General features: G+C 39.6%; 1 protein-coding gene across 1 annotated transcript; it reads left to right on the top strand.

Moving 5' to 3' along the window:
- The first annotated feature begins 2,624 nt into the window (after positions 1–2,624).
- On the top strand, positions 2,625–12,726 carry LOC131224015 (uncharacterized). The gene is made up of 3 exons (XM_058219603.1): positions 2,625–2,823; positions 9,420–9,532; positions 12,421–12,726. Exons 1-3 carry the CDS (start codon positions 2,625–2,627, stop codon positions 12,724–12,726), a joined length of 618 nt encoding a protein of 205 aa, XP_058075586.1.
- Positions 12,727–20,240: the final 7,514 nt, after the last annotated feature.

Below are 20,240 nucleotides of genomic sequence, written 5' to 3'. Positions count from 1 at the left end.
GATACCTTAACCTTCCGATTAGACTCTTGAATAGGGTTGAGTCGACGTTTCTTCCTTCTCCATCTTTTGTAAGCTTCAGGCCTGTTGTAACAGGTGTATTTACAGCTTTACACGACCATCTGAAACTTCTCAAGAAGTTCCTTTGTGTACTTCTTCTGGGATATGTAAATACTGCCGACTTGTTGCTTCACTTCAATGCTTAAGAAGAAGGACAACAATCCACTATCAGTCATCTCGAATTCTTTGAACATAGCCTGCTTGAATTCTTCAAACATCGCCTGGCTGTTCCCAGTGAATAGTAGATCATCAACATATAAACAATCTATAAGCATATCACCACGGGCATTCTTCTTTGTGTAGACGACATAATCATACGGACATTTGACGAAACCATTCTCTTGAAGATAGCCGTCGATTAGTGCATTCCAAGCACGGGGAGCTTACTTCAACCCATACAGGGCTTTCTTCAGCTGATACACCCTGTGTTCCTCCTCTTGCATGACAAAGCCTTCGGGTTGGCCAATGTAGACTTCTTCTTCGAGTACTCCATTTAAGAATGCGGATTTTATATCCAGTTGGCAGATCATGCAACTGTGATGAGTTGCAAGGGAGATAATCATTTTTATAGTGTCAAGGCGAGCAACTGGGGTGAAAACTTCTTCATAATCTACCCCATATTTCTGTTTGTAACCTTTTGCTATGAGCCTTGCCTTATATCGTTCGATTTTACCATCGGCATTCCGCTTGATTTTATAGACCCATTTGAGATCAATGGTCTTCTGGCCTTTAGGGAGTGAGGTCAACTCCTATGTTTGATTCTTCTCGATGGCATGAATCTCTTCTTCCATAGCCTTTCTCCAACATTCTTCATTCACAGCCTCCTCGAATGTGAGAGGCTTGTGATCCACATACAGCAGAGCAAATTAACTTCCTCAGTTTTTGCGTAGATGTCGTTGAGGCTTCTCATTTTAATAGGAGCCAAGGGTGAATAAGAATTGGATGAAGATGTGCTGACTGAATTCTGATTTGATAAAGTACTTATAGGGAAGATGGAACATACTCCTGGACTTCCGCGATCTGAAGGGGGTGATGTGGGTGTCTGCTAGGGGTGTACATGAATCGAGCTAACTCGGTTAGCTCGCTTGACTCGACTTGAAAAAGCTCGATTCAACTCGGTTCAAAGTTGAGTTTGAGCCAAGTCGAGCTGATTTTTTGAGCTCGAAAATGAGTTCGAGCCGAGTTCGAGCAGGCCCCAGCCCGACTCGACTCGGATTGAATCCAACTCGAATTGAACTCCGATCGAACCGGTTCGGTGACTCGGTTATTTTGCCATTGACGTTGCTCACCAGATGTTTGATAAAATGACTCAACGAAATGTGGCTGGTCGCAAGGAAGGTATGTACATGAAACAAATACCCTTTTTCTCTTTGTTTTTCTTAGTTTTTATATTGCTTAGAAGGTGTTTGATAAAATACCTATAAAACCATTACTTTTTGTTTATAAAACAGTGGGATTTTGAAGTTGCAATTCAAGTGTTTGTGGAAATGCCTCAATGGCGAACTCGGCTCGAACTCGGCCCGAGCTGGCCCGAGCTGCTGACCGAACTGAGCCGAGCTGGCCAGTCAGGCTTGAGGACCGAGCCGAACTGAGTTCGAGCTGAGGTCAGCTAGTGGCCGAGCTGAGTTGAGTTGAGGCCATCTTAACTCGATTCGACTCGATGTACACCCCTAGTGTTTGCTCCTGATTCACATGCATCTCTTCTTCATATTCTTCGGCCTCGACATGATTTTCTTTGGTCGAATCTTCCTGGTTCCACTACCAAGATTCTTCCTTGCAGAACATTACATCTCTACTTACCACCACCTTATTGGTTAGTGGGTTATAGAGCTTATATGCTTTTAATTCTTCACTGTAGCTGATTAAGATATATAACAGTGGATTCTTCTTGTGGATGCTTCAGCTCATTTAACAGATTCCTTAGCCAGATCACTTCACATACAGTGGATGAAGCTGCCACGTACTTAGCTTCACATGTAGACAGGGCAACCACACTCTGCTTTGATACCACTTTGTTGGGTTTAAAATCCTACTTTCGTCTAACGTGTGGCTGCAACCACCATGAAACAGAAAATAAAAACTGAAAGAGAAAGAGAACTGTTTTGCTAAACTTTTGAATAAATAAAATGATTACAATATGCCTTTTTATAAGCTTTCTCCTTATGTGAAATGACTAAAATATCCCTATCTAGATGGTTCTTAGGGGCAGCTAAACATGGACAAAATCCAAGAAAGAAATCTATTGCTATCTTAACACAGCTAGCAGAAAAAAATAAATCTAAATGCACAGCTAGCATACACGGTTTCTACACAGTTTTGGATTTGCAAGAATCCACCACCGTTTCCAACACATGCAACCACAGGAAAAGCAGGCTAGCCTGATATTTAGTCAAGAAAGTCTTCACAGCTAGGCCCACCTGATGGAACGCTTAGGTCCCTCAGGGTTGGCAGCGATAAGACGGAATAAATGGGGAGAAGGGCTCACCTCGTGATATAAATAGGCCATCTTAGGGTATATGTTTGATCACAAATCTGTAGTGTTTCTTCAGAAAAGTAGGTGTTGCACCATGCCTCACCACGCTCATCATCCTCCAGCAGCTGAAGCATCGCTTGAAGAAGCTAAGGCCTGGCTCGAAAGTATAGACACCAACAAGGATGGTGTGATATCCAAGCAAGAACTGGTGGCTGCTCTCCAAAAACTTAACGTGTGGTTTCCCGGTTTTAGGAGCTGGCTGGCCATCAAAAATGCTGATTTTGATGGCAATGGTTCAATCAATAGCGCAAAAGAGCGGGCCCAACTTATGCACTTTGTACAGAGTCGCTGGGGCCATATCCTCCATGCAGCTTAGATGAAACTGCTCAGTTACTACTAATGGTTTGTATGGTGTCTTTTTATACTATGTTTACGATGAGTACAATGGCTTGTACTCGTTTGTGATGTAGCATTTTGTCTTCTGTCTAAGATATAAAAGGAAAATAAAAATAAAAATCTATAACTATATTTTCCGAAAATATCTTGAAAATCTTGAACCATCTATTGACTATGGGCAATAATCTAATTGGGATTTCTGTCTGATAACAGTCATGGTTTCTTGACTCGGTGACTCGTAGTGAGTCGAATCGGGGTACCAACCTTTTGGTGGTCCCAATTGAAATTGAGTCCAGTACAACTCAGACGAGTTGGTAATCCATCCTAACAATGGACAGCGAAGAGAGGGGCCGGTATGCAAACTGCTCCATCGGGTGTAGAAATGAATGTACAGGACTCATGCTCTCTAATAAACTATGTTATTTGTGATAATAGAAATGTATATCAGATTAAAATCAGCACTGTTTGGTTATAAGAAAATAAGGCTATCAACGGCCTGGGTTAGGTATGGGTCAAAGATAATAGGGTGTAAGCTCGAGTATTTAGGTTAAAGACTGAGAGCGGCTAGACCTGAACACAAACCAAGCCAGATTAATCTAATAGGGGGCCGAACTGATTCAGCCATTGAAAGGGCTACTAGAAAACCGTGGCTAATGTTGCATGCATGTTCCTAGGCCAAGGAGCAGATGGTCCATATGCTCAATTGAATGCTACATAAGGACTTGTTTGGGCTACAAAATCCAGTTTTCCATGAAACCCATTTTATTTATTATTTATTATTTTTTTAAAAAAGTTTTTGCCTGATGACAGGCTAATGGTGATAAATGTGGACGGTTCCTCCCCGATCAGCCCTCTCCTTCTCTATTGTCAAATGGATCAAGCCCAGACAAAGATTTTTCAAGCTAAATGTGGACGGTTCCTCTCTCTCTAATCCAGGTCCGGCTGGCAGAGGGGGCATTTATCGTGATCATCTCGGTAACCTGATCTTTGTTTTCACCTCTGGGTACGGGAAAACTTCCAACAATTCAGCTGAATTGCGGGCAGTCCTTGATGGCTTAAAGTTATGTTTGTCTCACGGCCTATTCAGAGTCTTTATCGAATCTGATTCCAGCTGGGTGGTGTCCTGCCTTACGAAAGAGTCCGTTCCCTCTTGGAAATGGTCCTACTGGCTCTCTAGAATCAAGCTGCTCTCCTCTCAGGGAAATTTTCACATTGCGCATGTCCTTAGAGAAGCTAACAGCCCGGCAGATAGCTTGGCCAAAATCGGCAGCAAATCGTAAACTAATAGGCTTTTCCAAGATCTCTTTTCCCTTCCTCGTCTGGTTAAGGGCCAGGTTCTCCTGGACATATCAGGCCTAGGCTACATTAGGGAGCACTCGGGTAACCAGTCTGTTTGAGCCTTTTTGTTTGGCAGTCCAGGCAGATGTTCTGATTTTCTTCTGCCCGTTCTGGCTATCTTGTAATATCTTCTATGAAAAAAAATAGCTCTTCTTTAAAAAAAAAAAGAAAAAAAAAAGAAAAAAAGAAAAGAAAAGAAAAGAAAAGAGCTAATGGTGATAAATGATTCAAATCACTGCGTACATCCAAGTACAGATGGATTTTCTTTTTTTCGTAAAAGGTGAGTGCCATGTGACGGGTGGTCCAAATTGATGACTGGGCATTTTTTGTATACTCGATATTGACTTTCTACGTTATTGCCCCTTTATTGGATGGCTGAGTTTAGAAAAGAATACTAAAATGTTGTCTAAGATGTGCATCGCCAGTTTAAACCAGAGAGACTTGCTCCACGCATGGCACATGTGTCTGAAATCCGGTCCATTGTGACAATGTGTAAGTGCAAAATATGCCTAACAAAGCATCAATGAGATGCATGGAACCGTTGTCCCTAATTTTGTTTACGTGGATGCTTAAATCTCCAATGAGTCGGACATCTTCCATGGAGCCCATACACGACCAGATTTTATGGATGAACGGTCTGGATCATCACATAGTGGCAAAGCAGGGGCAAACATATTAAGTGAGCCTTCGGGAGGGAACCTTGTTAGCATTTCTCCCTTTCACCGGAGTGGACAGGGCCATCTCCTAGGGAGGGAACATGATATAAGTAGAGCACGTAGAATTGAAATATTGTAAAGACCCTTTCTCATATGCACCAAGAAAGTGGTATGTATGAATTTGAACTGTCCATCTAGTGGAACCTAGTTTGGGGTGTACACGAGTTGAACCAAGTCGAGCTTGGCATGGGTTGACATGGCTTGGCCACTACCTGACCCAGCTCGAACTCAGCTCGGTTCGGTCCTCGAGCTTGACTAGCTAGCTCGTCTCAGTGTGGTCAACAACTCAGGCCAGTTCAAGCTGAGTTTGAGCCAAGATCGAGCCTCTGCGACATTTTCACAAACACATAGAGTGCACTTTCAATTTCTCACTGCATGTAAAACACCACCAACTGTTTGTAGGTATTTCATCAAACGCCTTGTAGGCAACATCAAAATCAAGAAAAAATAGTATTTGTTTCATATACATACCTTCCTTGCCACTAGCCAACACTTCGTTGAGTCATTTCGTCAAACACTTGGTAAGCAACATCAATATCAAAGTAGCCAAGTCACTGAACTGGTTCGATCCGAGTTTGATTCAAGTTGGGGTGGAGTCGAGCTCGGGCAAGCTTGAACTCGGTTCAAATTTTTTTAGAGCTCAAAAAATTATCTCGACTCGACTCGAACTTAGCTTCAAACTGAGTCGAATTGAGCTTTTTTGAGTCGCGCCGAGCGAGCTAAATCGATTCGTGTACACCCCTAACCCTAGTATGGATGGTCCACATCTATGGAAGCAGACCAGTTGTGAGATCCTTGACATCTTATCAGAGGCCTCAAATCCTAGTAGAAAACAAAAAACGGTTAATAGAATAAATTCAATGGGGGGATATTGTTGGTCTTCAAATTCAGCCGTGTGGAACATATACGAGGGTTGTGAGCATGTCAGAATCGATTGGGTTCGACTCAAACTGTGAGTTGAGAACATACACGAGGGGTGTTAGTATGTTAGAATCGATTGGGTCTGATTTAAACCGTGACTATCAACTCTTAGCATTGAGATAGAGTGTAGTTGTGGCTTGACCGTTCATCTATTTGATTAACTATTGTGCGCTCCTTACTTAGGTGATTGGCTGATCTTGAGGCTCTTCCTCCAAATAAAATCTTCTTTGCCATAGAAATCCAATAACTCATGAATTTGTAATAAATTTTTTTGGTCAAAATGGACAAAAAGAAAGGAATATAGTCAAAGTGAACAAAGAGATGAGATGAATGCGGTTAAGAAAAAGGTGAATAAATTAATATTACGGGGAATCACTTGCCTGACTAAGACCAACATGGTGCTTTTGAGAGTAATATGCTGATGAGCGAAACAAAGGTAATGCCGGATATTATAACTATAGTTGGCTTAGATGAAACAAAATTAAAACTACTAGCTACAACCTAAGTCGGTCCGATGCAAGCGTAGGGACGAACTGCTCCTAACACTTCACTAAGGGTCAGCTACTACTAAGCAGGAAAAGACTAAACTAAACCTAAATACACATAGCATTGCGCTAGCTTGATAATGTTCTTATTGAGGATCCAAAGATATTTTCTTCCAATCTGCTCATTGTATTTATAGGCAAGATAATAACTATCAATCAATGTGTCTTCATCATGTGCAACCAGTTGGAAATAAACGGTTGCACTTTATCTACTATGATTTAGCATATAAACGTACACCTTGAAGCTAACATGGATGGGGTGATCCACTATCCTCAGCTGATAAGACTTAAATACAAAAAATATCCGGGGCGAGTGCCTGCTCTTTTCAAATATCTTTGACACTACATGGCAACATCAATATCATTCATATGATCAGCACGAATTTTGGTACAAATAGATATATACAGAAGTTAACCAAATAATCATCAAATCTAATCTCATCAAAATCGTCTAGATTGGAACATCTCTGCCACTTGTAAGGTGAAGAGGGTCTCTAGACGCTCTACCGTGCTTCCGTCTAGCAGGCTCTACGTAGAATCGCCCTGTGGTGGTGGTTACAGAATATTCTCCTCAAAGGCAGTTATAAAGGTTGTCCATGGTCCTGGGATAAGAAGGAATAAAGTTGGAGAAAAATTCGAACAGAGAGCGATGCCTGATAGACAGGCACTTTGAAATTACAATGAAATTGCATACGTGCCATACAAGTATTTCAAATGAAATCATCCAAGCTGTGATCTAATTTAGATGTACGATGAACCATGATTATCTAGCCATCTGATTGGTGGACACCTATTGAACGGTTAAAAATGAAAAAGAAGGCAAAAGTCTTTAATTACTTCAACAAACGAGTGTCCATTAATCAGAGACTAGAATTGTTCCACCGATCTGATATTGGGATTGGCAACTGTGGATTTTGCAATTTAGTCACTTTAATTTAAGTTAATGTATGCGATATAAAAATTCTAAGCACCTGCGCATCAAGCTTCATATGATGCCAGAGTATCAAATAATTACCCGTTAAGTAGGAAAATAGAGAGGGATGTTCATGGTCTCTCGGCTTGGATTGACCACCCAATCCGGTATGATTTGGGCCTGGGAAGGGCTGACCTGACTTTGGGCTAGGTCGGGCTGGGCTGATCTCATGAACTAGTCGAACATGCTCTGGCCCAGCATGTCCGGCCCATTTGCCACTCTAGAGGCATCACAACAAGGGTTCTCCACCGAACGTGTATCCCATAAAGTTGGTAATGTGACATGATCACCATCCGACTGGAATGTGATGAGGCAGTTCCAACGGCTCAGATGTTCCAGTTGAGCATTGGTCCTCCTTGACTACCTTTTGCAAAGATTCCAACTTCCAACACTTTTGATTCTCAATCACGTGGGGGATATATAAATGGAATCATGTGGTATGTTTCCAACACTTGGACGACTCTGGTGTGACTCGTTTGAGTTGACTTGGACTCAGTCAGAGTCGATTCAGTTCAACACCACGAGTCAACCTGACATAGGAGAGTCTTTAACCCCACCGTGGCTGAGTTGTGACTCAACTCAGGGCCAAACAAGTCAGGGATGGTCACATACTCCTTTTAAAACCGTACGTGCAGCACACAACACCGACTTTGGCATTGTGTGCTACTGGACGAGATCTGTGGGCCCCACCATAATGTATGTGTTTTGTCCACGTTGTCCATGCGTTTTTCAGCTAGCCTGTTTTAGGGTATGATCCAAAAAATGAAGCAGATCCAAATCTCAGGTGGACCACACCATATGAAACAATGGTGATTGACCATTGAAAACTTCCTGTAGGTCACATAAGTTTTGAATTAAGTTGATATTTTGATTTTCCCTTCATCCATGTTTGTTTAACCTTATCAACAAGGTGAATTGGAAATAAACACTTCGGTGGGCCCTAGAACATTTCTAATAATGGGTCTTCCGTCACCACCGTTCCTGTAGTGTGGTCCACTTGAGATTTTGATCTGCTGCATTTTTGGGATCACACCCTAAATGAGCTGAGGTGATGGATGGATAGCATGGTATGAGACACATACATCTTAGTGAGCCTCACAGTTAGGGATCCACTAAAATTGCATTCAAATTGGGTCAGCCAAGTATCATATGGGGCCATTGTTTTAATCTCAAAGCGGAAAAAACCTGACTTGACATGCGCTTAGGGGACAACCATAAATCATTATAAATGAGTGATGAGTATTCACTTCTCTAATTGTGTGGTGACATCACTTCTGCTCTATTGCAATGGTGATTTAGCTATATTATTTGTTTCACCTATAAATCACAGTAGGAATTATAGTTTTATAATGTGAAACATATTTAAATAAACACCAAGAAATAATAATGGTGGCTCATTTACTTTACATTTTATAGGAATCTGGAAAACTAAACAGGGCATATCTATTAAGAAATGCTATATGTGAATACAATTTGCAACCTACTAGTGGTCTGGTCTCAGCACGAGCCAAGGGGCAAGATCTGCACCACTCATCAGGTGGGTGTGGCAATTTAGAACCCCTGGGATGAGAATAGACCGTGTGCTCATATGCAGTGGCTACACAGCTGATCTTGATGGAAATGGTTCGATCGACACCCAAAAAGAGCAGATGGAACGTATTAAACCCTATTAAAAATGTAAGTCATTTCGAAATCAACACTGCTAGATTAGTAATGGAGCTGTCAATGGCCCAGGTTACAGTTAGGCCTTGCTAAGCTTGTGTCGAAGACTGCAGTGGGACCTAAGCCCAATTAAATATGCTGAAGCTTGAACCTGAAATAAAATAGAGCTCAAGACCAAGCCAGATAAACCTCATAAGCCCAAGCTAATGGTCCTTGGTAGAGTAGAATGAAGGAATATAATTCATGTAGCTGACCTCAATTAATTGAGATAAAGCTTTCATGATGATGATGAGTTAGGTGGACTTTGGTTTGATCATTTATATTCATTTTCTTTAAAGATATGCTTGACTTATGCGGGGCTGAGATTGGGACTCCCAGCAATCTGGATGCCCCAAATTCAGATGGCCAGAGTTTTAAAGAGGCATATTCTGGAAGTTATTGGTATCCATTGGTAAATTGGTCCACCTTTGGCAAGGTGTTCGGATTAAATTGGTTATTTCAAAATGTGTGATATATATATATATATATATATATATATAAAACAGGCATTTGCACTTATTTGAAAAGGAACTCCAAAATAGTTGGCCTTTGCAATTGAGCTCTTGACAAGTACAACTATTTGAAAAAGTCGAAGGGAAAATAGTTTTCATATAACGTGGCAATTTAAATACAATTTTCGTAAGTCATCACCAACAAGGCCGAGTCAGGTTAATTCACCTACTCAAGTGAGTCTCGAATTGACTTGAGAGGAGCTGAGTTGGCCCTGATCGCCATGCCAGTCATAGGCTTAATACGCTATTAAATAACTCCCAATAAAATAGGAAAAATAAAAAAGAGTTGGACGGCTCTACAACGTCTGATAATTAATTAGGCTGGACATGGACCAACTATTTAGTTGGTGGGATGAGTATTTTGATGGTGGACCTGGCTCTAATTGATCCCAACTCTGAGATGGACTGGTTGCTTGTCTCTTTACCTGTGTTTGTAAATGCTGGTCCCGGAGCAAATGGGCCCATTTATCATTCCAGAGGCATCCTTAGGAAAGATAGTGGCAGGTGCTCCACCTGACGTAGGCAATGTGATCTCACTACCCAAATGGAGTATGATGATGAACAACTTATACATCTAATGGCTCATATGGCTCCACTTAAGCATAGGTTCTGCTCAACTCTCTTTTTCAAAGGTTCCCAAACGACGATTCTCAAACATATGGTGGAGAAGATATATATACCTTTAAAAAAGAAAAATCTCAAAGAACATAGAATCATGTCCCTTTCCTGAAACTTGATAAGTTTTTATAATCAACTTTCATTAGTTAAAAAGAGTAAAATTTTCATTCAAAGAAATGAAAATGTAAAAAAGAAAAAAGAAAAAAAAAATGAAAAATGAAAAGTTTGGATTTAATACGATCTCGACTGGGAAAAAAGTTTAAAAAACAGCTATATATGTGTGTATTAAAAGGCATTAAAAACTTTGATTAAACTAATTAGAACTTCAGTATGTATGAGCAATAATGTCTATAGGCAATAAAATGACGTTCTTTGCTTTGCTTGTATCTTTCCTGTTCAAGAAATTCCCATGTAAAAGGATCTCTTTTTACTAAAATTTTTCACCTTATACTCAATTTTATCAATGGGTGGCCATAACCAATTTCTATATATTTAAGTGGGAATTATATAATCATCTATATATGGAGTCTTTGTCCCCAGGCCCTCTCTAACTTCTTTAGACATTTCCTCATTTTAAGGGTTAGTTTAAATGTTTGTAATTGGAATATGCTAGAATCCTAAACACATAGCAAATGGAATCGATGTGAATTGAGATTCCCAATTGCATTTGGATGCTTGTAATTAGAATCCAAAAATTATATTTTTGAATGACTACAATTGGAAAGCATTAAGTAAATATATATTTTTTTTAATACCCAAAATTTAGTCAGTGCAATATTTCACATAATAATTATAATAAATCCATTGAAATATACATTTTGGCAACAAGGAAATTTAGACCCTCGGGTGGGCCATAAAAAATTACCTACATTTAAAAATCTGACTGTTTCTAGCATTTGCATTTGATTTTCAATCTTTTCAGAAGATTCCAATTCACATGATATTGTCGTATTCTATTTCACATTGATTCAATTACCATTGTTTATCATCAATCAACTAACCTTTTTTCAAATATACCTCTATTAAATCCTTAAAACTATAGCACAACGTAACAAATGATCACTATGAAAGCAGAAATTATAAAAGTTTAGAGAATACTTGATTTGAACAAGCCTCGAATCACCTTAGGCTACACCCTTGAAACCCTAGGAGCAAATTGGAAAACTCTTGGACACACATCAATCTCAATTACACCCCTATATATAGTTTTAAGAAGAATCACAATCGAAATAGGAAACAAATTCTGCAGATACGCAATTCTGCATAACTTTGCAATACGTTCAATGACACTTTCGATGGGACTTCGATGTCATTGACAGATCGTTGATGGCATTGAACCCACTTCAATGACATCTAAATAACACTAAAACAATTTAGAGACAAAACATGAAAAATCAAAAATTTTCAATTGCACTTTGATGGGTCTCGATGCCATCGAACTTAGTTTTCGATGGTATTGAACGGATACTTAAATAGTCTAGTAACCAACTGGAGAAATTATGAATTTCTTCAATAGCATCGACTAACCCTATTTTTAAATTGATTTAAGACAAAAAACAACAAGCCAAACACACAATTTATTTACCGGTAAACAGATTATCACTTAAAAGCTAAACAAAATAGCATGTAAGCTGATTATACCTAAAACTCTTTTCAAGTGTAATGTGTTTACAATAAAACATTTATAGGCATCCAAACGACTCCTTATAAAACTAAGGTGAGCTAGGCCGTGCCCGGTTAAGAAATTATATGAATAGATGCACTTTGCGAGTGAACTTACCACGCGTTGGTCCCTGAATTTGCCAAACGGTGAAATCCAAACCACTCATCATGTGGATGCCACCATTTAGATTTTAGATTCCCTGAGCTAAGGAAGATGTCGATCTGCTTATATAGTGTGACTACTCAGTGACCTCATGTATCAATTCTTTTTAAATATTCATTTCTTTCGTGAACATGAAACCACCGGATGAGCAGGATAGCGAGAAAGCCTGCACCCAGATATTCTAAACAGATGGGCCCACATGATGCAAGGCTGAGATCTTTTAGGGTTTCGTAGTGATAAGACCGAATAAAGGAGGAGAAAGGCTTCACCCTCATCTATAAATAGGCCACTTTGGATAGTGGTTGTTTCATCGTAGTGAAACCGATTTTTGTGGTGTTTGGTTAGAAACGTTTGAAGTGCAGCATGCTGGGTAACCGAGCTCAAGCTCCTCCACCTGAAGCAACAATCGAAGAAGTGAAGGCCTGGGTCAAAAGAATAGACACCAACAACGACGGTATCATAAGCAAACAGGAATTGGCGGCAGCCATCCGCGGCCTCCACCTTTGGTTTGCAAGATGGAGGGCCCGGTGCGCTGTGAAGGAAGCCGACATCAATCGCAATGGTTTAATCGATACGCCTGACGAGTTTCTGGAACTTGAGAGCTTTGTAAAGAGTCACTGGGGCCATCTCATCGGTGCGACTCACGACTAGTTAAAATTACAACAATGTTAGTACGTGTGACATGGTTTGTGTGGTGTCTTTTTAAGTTTGTGATGTAGCATTTTGCCTTCTGTGCACCAAATAAATAAATAAAATAGCTTGAGTTCTGCAATGTATTGCCTGCACCACTAGGTGCATTTAATATACTGTGTGCCAAAAAAATCCGCACCATCTGAATGCCCGTGGGCAGGTTCGAAGAATGTTTATGATGTAGAGCGGGTTGCAGACACTTTCATAGCAAGTGATAGACCAGAGAAGGCCCGATTGGAGACGGAAATGATTCGGACCGTCAAAACCTTAAAACAATTGTATCTTGCAAATTGAGATGAGTTTTTTGACATATTATATATGATTTTAGGGTAGGAGAAGCTACTTAAGCTAACCAAACTGTCTATGCCTAGTTGCCCATATCAGATTTGTGAGATTCCATCAAATCTACGGTCAGAAGTCCCATTTATTTTTGGAGATGGTCAAAAGCCCCATTTATTTTCGTTTTTACCATAAATAGTAAGTTTTAGTTCAAGTTGAGTTGAAGCAGAGGTTGAAGTCGTGGTCGTGCCCAACATGAAAAGGGCTTTAAAAAGTTAGGAGAATAATATGGCTGGGCCGAATTGGACACTTACCATTTTTGGCCAAAAACCATGAACTCTACTAGGAATGGAGGTCATTTATAAAGAGTAAGTTTACTATTTATTTTGAGTCACGTTTTTAGGGTGTTCGAGTTGGAGTTTGAGTCCAAAACTCCATCTTAAGTTTGAGTTCCTAATTTAAATAGTTGTAATTTTGTTTTTTAGTTTTTTTTTATATATATATATATATTTTAAATCATCAATCAAATTATTTTGAATTTATTAGAAAATAGTTCTATTTCTTATCACTCATGAATTTGAGGAAGTTCTATGAGGAGTCTAAAGAGCGTGTAGATTCAAAGTAGATATCCCCTAAGGAAGACCATGATTGACCTCATCACATCCCTCCCTGCATCAGTTTCACACATTTTCTGCCTTTATTCTTTGTTCTTTATTCCTTTTATTTTTATGGTGTTTTAGATTTCTGCCTGCCAACGATGGTCATGCTCTACAAATCTCGTTCTTATAAATTTTTGCAGAGATTCTCAAGTTTTTGAGATGACATCTCATATTATAAATTAAGAAAAAGTTTAAAAATTTAAATTATAATTAGAAATGAATTAGTTAAAACTATTGCATAAATATTAGGATATTTCCACGGTAAAACATCATGAAAGGTTGAAAATGACCAATATTTTGAAAGTTTCGCTATATACTATCAAGATAATATCATTTCCTTAATTAATTTTTTGCTAGAATATCCCTAGTTTTTCAAATTCTTGGTCACGTTTGTCATGCTGCTATAAACTATTTCATTTGTGATAATTAAAATTTGGCTTATTTCAGAAATAGCACTGCTGGGTACCTCTAGAATAGGAGTATCGAAGGGCTGAGTTAGGGTAGGCCTTTCTAGGCTCGGGTTCAGCACATTTCGCGTTATTAAAAAAGGGAAAGCTAGTTTTGTTTACATATTATAATTTTATATTTATATTTCTTTCATATATTTTAATTGTTTATTGAGCCCTCAACTAGTACTAGGCCTGAGCTCGACCTAATGGGTCCCACTCAAGTCACTTTGCAAAGTTCCCAAACAGTAAGCATTCTCAGGATTGGTGGACACTTATTGGACAGTAAAAAAAACAAATAAATGCAAGAGTCATATTTCAACAAACACGTCTACATTAGTCAAAGATGGGAATTGTTCAATCCATCTGATTTTGGGACTGTTACCTGTATTTCGCAATTTAGTCAGTCTAAATTGAGTAAATGTATGATGTATGATATGTCTCTAATCTCTAAGCGCCTGCATATCAAGCATCATATGCTACCAGAGTATCAAATAATTCTCCATAAAGCAGAAAAATGGATTGGGATGTTCATGGTATCCGAAACGACTTGCATTTGGTACCACCCAATCCAGTATGCTTTGGGCTTCGTTTGGAGTAAGCCTCCATAGGAATCTGGACCCAAGTTTTAGGCCTGATAATAACTTGGGCTTGGCTTGGATTTGAGTATTTGGATGGTGGGCCATGGGTACGTAGACTAAGCTGACTCTGGTTTGGGCCGGGCCCAGACTCGGCTGCTGATCTCATGAGGTAGTTGAACATGCTCTGACCTGGCATGATATGGCCCATTTGCCACCCTAGAGGCATCCCAAGAAAGGTTCTCCACCCGATGTGTATCTCATGACGTTGGCATGTGAAATCACTATCCGATTGGAATGTGATGAACACATGGTGCTTCCAATGGCTCAGATGCTCTACTTGAGCAGTGGTCTCTGTTAACTACCTTTTGCGAAGGTTCCAACTTCCAACACTAATGATTCTCAACCATGTGGTGGACAAAAAACGGAATATTGTGATATTTTTCCCTTCTTGGAACCTTAACTGCAATTGAGAAATGGTATGCGCGAATACATTTTGCAACCTACAATGCACTGGCCTCAGCATGAGCCATGAAGCAAAGAGTGAGATCTGCACCGCTCATCAGGTAGGTCCAAGAATGGACGGCGTGCTCATATGCAGTGGCTACACAGCCACGTTCTCACTGGCCACCCTTTCTGTGTACATGCATCCAAAAGATAAGCAGGCTAGCTAGCGTAATTTTTGGTCAAGAGATTCTGAACAGTTAGGCCCACCTGATGGAAGGCTTGGATCTCTAAGGTTTGATAACAATGGAAAGGAATAAAGGGAGAGAAGGGTCCTACATCCGTGCAGGAATTTACGGCCTGGATCCAGATAATAGACACCAACAAGGATGGTGTTATAACCAACCAAGAACTGCTGTGTTACTACTTATTGTACATCCAATCACAACTATGTCTGCGATGTATGAAATGGTTCGCGTGGTGTCTTTTTTAAAAGTAAAAATAAAAAATGATATGGTCATGCTTTATAAACTCATAGTGACAAATCTCCTTCTTAGAAATTTCTGCAGAAATTTTTGAGTTTTTGAGGTTTTTCTCAGGATACTGTGATGACATCTCGCTAAAAGTTAGAAAATAAAAGTAATTATTATAAATTAATAAAAAGTTTAAAATTTTAAATTATAATTAGAAATGAATTAGTTAAACTTTTGCTTATTTATTTATTTATTTATTATAAAAAGACACCAATTTGTATATGGTTCAAAAATTGGATATGTTGCGCATACAGCTAATTGAAATTAAACTGTCCAACTTATGTATCCCAATTACATGTATCATGAACAAAAATTAGGACTTATTTGTTCATCTGACTATCAGATTGGTGGACATTTAATGGACACTTAAAAATGAAAAAAAATAAAAATCCAATGCTCCTATTTCAACAAACAAATGTAGGCTAATCAAGGGTTAGGATTGTTCAACCAATCTGATTTTGGGACTGTGACCTAGCTAGGGGAGTTTCACAATTTAGCTTATTTTGAGTTAATTAATGCCATGTATACAATTACTTAGTTCCTGTTTGTGTCAAGCGTCAAGGTTTTAAGACGAACAAGTCCCAAGCGATTTTTCTGAGTTGACTCAGACTTGGTTACACCTGATCGATTCAACACTGCCGGGTCACCCCCAACCAGGCCGAGTCAGGATGACTCACGCCGATTCAGGTGAGTCCCAAATCGACTTGAGAGTTATTAAATAATTCCCGATAAAATAAGGAAAAAAAAAAGAAGAGAGTTGTACGGATCTATAAGGCCTGATCATTAATTAAGCTGGACAAGGGCCGAGTATTTGATTGGTGGGCCGAACATTTTGATGATGGGCATAGCACTAATCAAGCCCAACTCGGAGATGGGTTGGGGTTGGAATCGATTGCTTCTCTCATGAACTGGGTTTGTTCATGCTGCGTCCTGGCGTGAATGGGCCCATTTATCATTTGAAGAGGCATCCTGAGGAAAAATCGTGGAAGGTGCTCCACCTCACATACATACCTTGACGTGGACAAGTGACATCACTACCCAAATGGAGGATGATGACTGACCCCCTATGGATCTAATGGTTCATATGGCTCCACTTAAGGATGGGTTCTGCTCAACTCTCTTTTGCAAAGGTTCTCAAACAGGGACGTACGATTCTCAGACATATGGTGGATAAGATAGAATCAGTTGAAACCTTTAAAAAAGAAAAAAAGCCCAAAAAACATAGATCAGTTGATATTATTACTTTCCTGGAACTTGATAAGCATTTTTTAAGCAACTTTCAATAGTCGAAAAAATAAAAAATAAAAAAATTCAGCCCGAGAAACAAAAATGTGAAAAAATTGAGAAATTAAAATTTCGGATTTAATACGATGTGGACTGGGAAAAACAAAGTTAGAAAAAAAACAGCTATATGTGTGTATTAAATAGGCATAAAAACATCAATTAAAATAATTAGAATTTTTGTATATGTGAGCAATAATGTGTATAGGAAGATCAAATGATGTTCTTTGATCTCTTTTTAGGAGTCGTTGGGTCAAGTTTAGGAGCCTAAGCCCTGGCCTGCAGAGTGGCCCACCTTGCAGTACAGGGCTTGGGCTCTTAAACTTGACCCAACAACTAGGATGGGCTGGGCTAGAAACCTAGGGATGCTAAATGGACTGGACCCATTGGCCCAATCTAATAGTCAAGTGGGTCACCAATCACCATTACATACAAAATGAATGGAGAATTTGAAGACACCTGTGAAGTTCTAATTGAAAGTGTATGTATGTTTTAAAAGATCTTTTCGACCTGGGGCAATATTTCTATGATCAAAACCATCCATGTATCAAAGGGTGAAATCCAAACCACTCGATCTTCTTATATTGTGGGACTCTCAACCACCTTCTCCTGGGTCAGCTCTTTTTGCTATTCATTTCTTTTGTGTACATGCAAGCACCAGATGAACGGGCTAGCCAGATATTTTGCCAAGAGATTCTAATTATAAATAGATGGGCCCACCTGATGCAAGGCTGAGATCTGTCAGGGTTCGTGGTGATAAGACCGAATAAAGGAGGAGAAAGGGTGCATCCTAATCTATAAATAAGCCACCTTAGGGTGGTTGTTTCATCTCAGTGAAACCGATTTTTGCGGTGTTTGGTGAGAAACGATTGAAGTGAACCATGCTTAACATCCTACCTGCTCCTCGGCCTGGAGCAACAGTGGAGGAAGTGAAGGCCTGGATCATAAGCATAGATACCGACAAGAACGGTATCATAAGCAAGGAAGAGCTGGAGACCGCATTACGCGGTCTCGAGCTTTGGTTTCCTGGATGGAGAGCCTGGTGGGCTGTGAAGAAAATGGTTTCATCGACACCCCTGAAGAGTTTGTGGAACTTCAGAAATCTGTACAGAGTAAGTGGGGCCATACATCCATGCAGCCTAGACGAAGCTGTTGTCTTATTACTACTGAATAGAATTACAACTACGTTGGGATCTGTTTGCATGGTGTCTTTTTTTTTTTTTTATTCTCTTTAAGTTGGTGATGTAGCATTTTGCCTTCTATGTACCCAAAAATAAAATAAAATTAAATAATAATAATAATAATAATAATAATAATAATAAATGTTGTAAATATTATTTTGGATACACCAAAAATATTAAAAAAAATCATTCGCAAATCAAATGTTTCACTAGGCTGAATCACGTATAAATATGCTATCCTTAAAGTGTGATTCGCCCCCTTATCAACTGCTGATGGGTTATAGGCGAATTGCTTCCAGAATAAGACAAGCCTTCTGGATCCAGCGTGCAGCAATCACGATAGGTCCACTGGGAACAATTTTAAAGCATGCAGTAGATTTTTTCTGGCAGATTCAGATGGTGGAGATGTTCTTAAGTATTTTAGAATGAAGCTTATGGATTGTATCTGATTTGATAGGAGAGAGGAGTGTGTTGAGATGATGAAAACGGACTGAAATGGTCCAGTTTATATAGGCATCAGGTAGTGGACCATTGTCAGGCTGCTATCAATGGTCCAAAACGTTTGAAAAACGTTTCTGGTTGTTGTCCATTAATCACAGACGTTTCTGATTTTCAGATCAAAGGATCTGACCGTTGGATCATCATGTTCCGTCCGTTTTCGTACCGTTTGACTTTTAAGGTATAGAGCTATTTTCTGAAACTGCTGAACGTTTCACCTATAAAGCTATAGATCATTTCAGATCTACACCGCCTTAAGGCTCTTACCAGACTTATCGCACTAGACCCATCGCATCGAGGTCGCACCGGTTCGCGAGGGAGCGACACGATGCGCATGTGCGAAGTGCAAAGTGAACCATCTAGTGCCACTACAGCCACACTGCCCATGCCCTCGCCCTCGCTCATGCCTATGCCTGTGCTCGAGCCAAAGCGCGAGCGCGCGCACGCGTGCATGTATTCCAGTGCTACCTGGAACACGCAACCTATGTATCACCTCCACCAAAAGCTCCAAGTAAGAATACTCTTCACAACATCTCATATAAACCACAAAAAGATTTCAACCATTTCCGATGTGGGACAAAGCACACACCGCACTTTTTTTAATTCAAAATTTTCAAAAAGCGTTTTGGCAGGAAAATCCCGAAATTTTGAAAATTTTGAATTTTTCATTTTTTATTTTGAAAAACCATTGATTTTCATCAATAAATCGATAGTTATACAATGTATTGTATGCACCACAAAGTGCATTTAAGATACCGTGTGCCTAAAAACTCTGCACCATCTGATAGTGGTGGACCCGATCAAAGAACGTTTCGCACTTTTTTCTTTTTTATATCTTTTATCTTTATGATAAAAAAAATAATGTGGCTCATTTCAAAATCAGCACTGTTGGGTCCCTATAAAATAGGAATATGAAAGAGCCGGCTAGGCCTGGGCCAGGGGTGGCTACATTAAAATTTATATTTATGTTTTATTCAGTTATTTTAGATGTGTACTGGGCCCTGAACTAGGCCCGAGCCCCACCTCGTGGGTTCCAATCATTAGGCCTGAGTCGAAGTGGATTAACAAACTTGTTGACAGACCAAGTAAAGAAGCCCAATTCATATATCGTCCGTCTAATCCAAAAGCCCAGTGGACTAGTTGGACCCATTGAAAACTCGGTCACTGATTTGTGTTACTAAGCTAAGGAGATGATAGTCCATATGAGTCATGCATGGCCTTGTCTGGGCAGGGCTACAAAACCTGGTTTCTATGAAAACCGGATTCTCAGGAGATAAATGTAAAATACCTTCCCTTTGGTTTCAGACAATTATAGTACATCCCCTCTAGTTTGCATTATTGCAAGTACCTCCCCTTTGATTTATTTGTTGCGGATTCTCCCACGTTTGAGAACATGAGTACTGTTTTACCTCTCTATTTCATAGGTCTATCTAGTTGTTGATGTATGGGCCTACAGCGCATGTCCAATCTGGTCACTCCAACATGAAAATGTGAAACCTTGATTAGGCTGATCCAACCATTAGATGCCCCAGACACTTGAATTTGGAGGTTTTTGGGTGTGTCTGGACTACCTATT

This window comes from Magnolia sinica, chromosome 2 (genome assembly GCF_029962835.1).
Source record: "Magnolia sinica isolate HGM2019 chromosome 2, MsV1, whole genome shotgun sequence".
Classification (NCBI taxonomy): domain Eukaryota; kingdom Viridiplantae; phylum Streptophyta; class Magnoliopsida; order Magnoliales; family Magnoliaceae; genus Magnolia; species Magnolia sinica.
Note: the sequence above shows the minus strand (reverse complement) of the source record. Positions and strands in the feature narration are given on the sequence as shown.